General features: G+C 33.7%; 1 protein-coding gene across 4 annotated transcripts in view; it reads right to left on the bottom strand.

Moving 5' to 3' along the window:
* Positions 1-1,056: 1,056 nt before the first annotated feature.
* The window catches only part of Add3 (adducin 3), a 123,951-nt gene continuing 118,419 nt past the window's right edge, over positions 1,057-6,588 (bottom strand). For 3 of the 4 annotated variants that reach the window (XM_047552560.1, XM_047552561.1, XM_047552558.1), the window contains exons 13-15: positions 5,345-5,468; positions 3,834-3,929; positions 1,057-3,235 (exon numbers count right to left, since the gene is read on the bottom strand). In XM_047552560.1, the coding sequence (XP_047408516.1) occupies positions 2,943-3,235; positions 3,834-3,929; positions 5,345-5,468 (513 nt within the window). In that variant the 3' untranslated portion in view covers positions 1,057-2,942. The remainder of the gene's footprint in view (positions 3,236-3,833; positions 3,930-5,344; positions 5,469-6,588) is intronic. The other variant, XM_047552562.1, reaches the window with a different exon arrangement.

Genomic DNA, 6,588 nt, shown 5'->3' with positions numbered 1-6,588 from the left:
TGTTGAATGAAAATACTGATCAATAAAGGAAAGGGCATAGGCAACTGCTTTTCAAGTTATATTGATTCTCAAGGGAGACCTGAAGATAATGGTCTTTGTTGCTTTATGGAAGGGAACTCTGAAATGAGCATTTTTCTAAAATAGCAATTTTTCACCACAGGGTTATTTACAAGCCAAAGTAATAATTAAATATGCCAAGACTATGAATCTATTCTTATTTGCCCAAGCCCTTCATTTTTATAATAGGTAAGTATAGTAAAAACTTCGATTAACTAGAACCCTCAATTAACATGATTTCCCCATCTTACACTCTATTTTTAGGACAAGATGGGGAAAAAAATCACATGAAATTATTCATGTGAGGGATTTTAGTTTAAAATCTAGAGTGGGTTATTTTATATTAAGTAGAAAAAGAATCCAGAAATTATATTCACATGATTATCAATATAGAAAATACATATATAACTGGACAAGTGCTGGAAGGTAATGAAGAGTATTTTCAATGTTAATATAATGGAATGGTAAACTATTCTCTAGTCTATTTTCTTTACATTATTTGTATAATAAATGCAAAATCAAAGGTCAGTATAAACTGAATTCCTATCTTACAACATCTTCCATTTTACATTGATCGATATGAATAGAATTGAGATGATTAGAATTCTAAGGCCACCATGCCCTATCAAAAATAGATTTTTAAAAAAATTTTTAAAAATTTTATTTCTTTGTAGTTGTAGGTGCACAGTGTGCCTTTGGTTTATTTTTATGTGGTGCTAAGGATTGAACCCAGTGTCTCACACATGCCAGACAAGCGCTCTGCCACTGCACTACAGTCCCAGCCCTCAAAAAATAGGTTTCTTAGTGAATATTTCCTCCAATATGAGCTGAAACGAGGATGGTCTCACATATCTGTTTTATGTTCCAACTAATTTGAAAATACAATTAAGTTGTTTCTTATTCAGAGGGATCAAACTTAGTTCCATTGAAGTACTAAACTCAACATCCACAAAATGCAGATAAATAAGCAGTCCCAAATGGAAACCCTGTGATACGAAATCCATATATTTAAAATACTGTTTATTTGTGATTTAACATTAATTAGCATAACATCTAAGAGCAATATCAGATAACATTTATACATTTTTCCACAGGACACAGGTTCATTGGCTCATTCATTATGCCAAAGCAAGTAAATAGAGGCATTAGCAAAAGGTGCAATAGTTTACTGTGGCGTTTAAAAAATATTTATGCACATTGCATTCATTTAGATATATATATTTTTAAAAAGTTATGGAAAAGCATAGTTCACAGGTTACTGTTTCTACATATGTTGTAATACAACAAAAGATGTAGAACGTAAAACAATCCTCAAATACACAGTTAAGCAACTGAAAGTTTCCACTAAGAGATTAGAACACTGATTCCAGTAGTTAGTGAGATCTAGAATGACATTTCCAGGTTTTGTTTCAACTCTGCATCACACTCACACAGAACCAGCCCCAAACACACTGTAGTCAATGTGAGTTTGTGCATGCCAACTCACCCTCCAGAACACTTTGGATTATTTTTACCCACTGACCATTTTGGATCACTGATTTTACAGATTTGTGACATCACTTGGAAAAGGGGAGGGAAACTATATTAAGTCTAGGTTTAAATTTGTATTTACATTAGAAAGATTAACTGAAAAGATAACAAAGGTTTGTAAGAATTGAGAAGTGGTAGTTTTCTCAGTGGTGGGATGAGACTGATTTCTTCTACTGCTGCTCGCTAAAGTTAGAAGGGTTTAAAAAAAACTCAAATATCAACAAGCCATTGATTTTGGCAGAGAAGCAGGATTTTAGAAATTTGGGACATATTTCCAGTAACTTGCTATCCCATGGTGTCATTCTCAAACTAGAATTCTTTTCACATCCCACCATTTGTTCCCTTTTCACTTTCCCTTTCATTCTTTTCATTTGGTTACCTTATGAGATTTTCTTCATTCGTTAGCAATACTAAGAGAAAAATACATTAGAAGGTTCAAATATGAATCTAGATATACCTTTATATGCTCTAATCCTTGTTTGATACAAAATCCCTGGATTCTTGAATTATATTTAAGTATACTTAGTACCAAGCAGTCTCAAATAGGCTCTACTGTTGAATGATTGGCTAATATGCATATGACACTTTTATACTGAATGGTATACAAACATCTCAACATACAAAATTTTTTTTTGCCAGTTAAACTAAATATCCCATGTTATGTGTATAAAATCCCCTTTTTTGAAAAATAAGGGGCTTTCTAAACTAATAAAAAAGGAAGTTTTCAAAAATTATAGTTTATTAAAATGACTTTTTTTGGCAAACAAAGTTACTTCAGGTGAGGAAATTTTATAATATGAATAAAATTTCAAATGAATCTTTTCTTAAAACTTTTTAAAAAATTATGTGCCAGTGTATACTAATGCTATAGATTCTTGTCTTAGAAGCTTTTAAAGCATTCTGTTAATGCCCATTGAAACAATGGGGACCCAAAAGATACAGTCAATAATCATGGTAAAAAATTATAATCTGATTACCAAGTGAAGCAGGTGTTGAGAAATAAAAATTCTCACTTGTTCATTGGCAATTTCTTTCCAACGGATATTACAGAGAAGGCCTGAAGTAATTCAGACAGGTATCTGTTTGTGGTGAATTAAAATACTTCATGAGGGCAGAGCTAATTAAAACTAGCAACTTTTTAAAAATTCAATGTCATTTTTGGACACATAAGAGATGAATTTGAAAGTTCTTTCATAATGTTTTTCTTTTAGTAAAACCTCTTTCCAGTTCTTAAAGTCCAGTTTGCTCCATACCCCCAAATCTGTTCTACCACTGTATATTAACGATCAACTTAAATGTGGCATTTAAATGTGCAATGTCACACTGTAGTAATAAAAATTATAAAAAGACTTTATTTAGGCTTCAACTTTCTCCTTTTTTTTGTTCTTTTTCAGAAAAGAAGGAGTACGGAATTTCTTCTTTTTCTTGGATGGTGACTTTGAAGGTGAGCCATCAGGTGACAAGACTTCTTCAATTTTTTCTGGAGACTTAATGGTAATCTCGATGTTTTCTATGGTGGTGCTTGTAGTTAATCTACTCACTCGCTTAGCAAGCTCATCTTCAACATCATGCATATCATCCTTGCCATTTACAACCATAACAGGCACTTCCATGGAGATGAAGCTCTTGGAAAATAGATCATGGTTTTCTACAAAAGGGGAGGGGTTTTTTGGGTTATTTCACATAGTAAACAGTCTATATTATTTTGCAAAGTTTTAGCAATGTACTAAGGAATTACTTTAATTCTGATGAAGACATGATTATTTTAATAAATTATGGCTCTATTAGCATGAAGCTAATTTTCTTAAATGATATAAAGGTGAAAGAGAACAAAGTTGTTCATCCAAAGAGTAAAAGCTAGATAATTCTGGTTTGATGACACACAGTTTCATTTTAAGTCAGTATAAAGGAGGCAGACAACTTAAATATTTTTATTTAGTTTTGGTGTCATTTGGCAATCAAAACTGGAAAAGATTTCATGCTGTTGATTGGAAGATGCATGACAAGCCAATTTTAATTCCACAAATTCTTAAGAACAAGAGATTGCCAAAATTCAGATTAAAGTATCAATGGCTGAACAAAAGTAGCACCTCATTTAGTAAGTAACGTAAAATTATTGTGATATTTTTAGCTAAAATTCATGGTGAACTTACTGTGATCAGGAGTTCAATTTCTTACATGAAAACAAATGACATGGGGAGACTCAAGACTATTCAGTGAATGCTATGGGAAATTACATTGAATACCTTCTAATTTTTCAGGGACATTTTGCGGTGACTGAGTTTGAGACTGAATTTGTGAAACAGATGAAGCGTCATCTGAGAGTAATTCCTGCTCAGCATCTGTTGGATGAGAGTTTAGTTAAAAGCCATGCAAACAAAATAAAGAAGCGTAAGAGTTCAGGGAGGTTAGTGCATACATCAAATGCCTGCATACACAGAGATGATAAATTCTTCAGCTATGAGTTGAGCATGCTATGCTAATGGTTATTCCATCTATCCATAATGATGCACTAAGAGGTGATTAATGTATTAAAATTTCCTGCTGCTAATAGTAATTTTACATACAGGGTTACAAAGGAAGCACGGCTACTGGCAGCCCAGGCAAATAATATGTAAGCATTTAGCTTTTGCTAATGTTAGAAACCCAAAATGTACTGAGCAGCCAGATGAAAAGAATAATGAAGCCTCACCAATGCTGCTACACACTAATGAGGTAGAATGCTTCACTGAATTTTTGAACAATATCCAATTAGTGATTCCTGTCAGAGCAATATTAGTGAGCTAATTCAGGAGGTCATAATGAATGTAAAAGAAACTATTTACAAAAGGTAAATATAAAAGGTGATGGTTTTAGAGTACAGTATTTGTTACCTGGCATCTTTAGGCTTTCAAAAAACAAGAAATTAAAGAGGGACATTTTACAAAGACCAAAAACAGCAATAGCTTCTATCCTTATGTCAGAATAAATAAGTTCAATATACCACTTAGAACATTTAGTGTAAGTACATTAATGAGTTAGGAAGATTTGCTTCTGTGACACAGGCACTAACAATGATGAAAACGGTTCCTTGGAGATCCAGATGTCATTAGCTCTTCCTATAGGGATCTTAACATGGACAAAAAGTCTTTACTGATTCCTTCTGTTTTGCTCTGGGTAAAACTTTAACTGTATATTGTGAATGAGTTAAAGCAGAAGCTTTTACCCTCTTTTGGGGTCACAGACTTCTTAGTCCACCAGGCTGAACCTCTATGTCATATATAATTAAGCATATGCTTTTCAGGTGGCTCATAGACTGTCTACAGCTTGTCCAAGACCCCAAGACTGAGAACCCCAGCTAAAAAGCATCTTCTAGAAGAAAAGGGAGCTAGAACATTAAATTAGCTAGAACGTTTTAATGAATCATTCTTAGCTATAATACTAACAGATTATCTATTATGAGTTTCAAAGTCAGAAAAACTGAATTGTGCTAGAGTGAGTGTTTATGAGCTTAAGAAAAGTCACATCAGACTTCTACCAGTTTGTTTTAAATTTTGATTTTGAAGTGACCATAATGGTACCTTCAGATACCCAGGAACAGAGATTTTATAAAGCATTAAAACCACATATTTTGAATATATAATAATATCAAAATAAAAAGTTTTTAAAAAGCCATATACTATGAAATGTTCAAATCTATTTGAACATTTTCAATTGACTGGAGGACTCTACTGTTATTAGTGTAGTTATCCTATGCTTAACCTAAAACTCAACTAACCTTCCAGGCCTTGCTGTTTCCGTTCGATTGTCTTCTTATACTCTTCAAGTTCTCCTTCTGTGAGATGACTGAATGGGTTAGGAGGAGCTGGTGGGCCATGATCCTCATCTTCAAATTGCATAGTCTTACAAAGGAGAAAACCAGACTCATTGCCAAGAATTTTATTTATATCTTTCAACTTTTTGTATATACATATATGTTCTCAAATACATAAACATATAAGTATGTTTATGATGTATGTGACGCCCCACTCCACAACAATCATAAAAAACGATGAACATGCTTTGTTTAAAATACTCCTTTCAGATTAATGCTCTTGGACTACTTATCCAATGAGCTAAAACTGTCAGCATGGTTTTCTTCAATAAACCTGTACAGGTAAATTCATTAATTTTTGTGGTGTTAAGGATTGAAACCAGGGCTTTGTGCATGTTAAGTAAGTATTCTACCACTGAGCTATACCCCCAGCCCCTACTAATCTTTCTTGTTTAAGACAGCTAGGTGTGGTGACACACACCTGTAATTCCAGCAACTCAGGAGGATGAGGCAGGAGATCACAGGTTCAAAGTCAGCCTCAGCAACTTAGGGGGCCCTAAAAAATTTAGTGAGAGCCTGTCTCAAAATAAAAAGTAAGAAAAACAGGCTGGGGATGTGGTTCAGTGGTTAAATGCCCCTGGGTTCAATCCCTGGCAAAATAAACACATAAATAAAACAAAACTAAGACAAATTCTAGTAAGTCTCAACTAAGAAACCAAGAATTGCTCCATTTCAAAACCCTTTGTAAAAAAGTCTGAGAAAAATGAAAATGTACCAAAAGAATGTCTTTAAATTTGCTATGAAAATATATTTGTAGTAATTTTCTCCTGGAAAGAAATTAATGGGATTTTCAGCAATACCTGGCAGACTGAACTCATGCATTTATTTTTGGTTCTTCCCCAAACTCACCTACATGATAGTAAAGGAACAGGGGGAAAAAAGGTATATACTTTTAAGACAAAAGAATGGGAAAAGAGAAAACAAAGTGTGAGAAATATTAATATATTTTTGGAAGATGGAGAGCAGGTAGCAGAGTGGGCAGGGTGGAAGCCTCAGTCCTAAAACAACAGTGCAAACAGGAAGTGTCCTCAGGTCCAGTAAGGCTCAGAAACTAGAGGCATCGGGTATCACAGAGGATGCAGGAGAGGAAAAGCTGAAAATGGGATAATTTAAAAGACTGAATAAGAAGATGGCAGATTTCAGGGTCC

The sequence above is a fragment of the Sciurus carolinensis genome, chromosome 5, assembly GCF_902686445.1.
Source record: "Sciurus carolinensis chromosome 5, mSciCar1.2, whole genome shotgun sequence".
NCBI lineage: Eukaryota > Metazoa > Chordata > Mammalia > Rodentia > Sciuridae > Sciurus > Sciurus carolinensis.
This window is presented reverse-complemented; position numbering and strand designations above follow the sequence as displayed.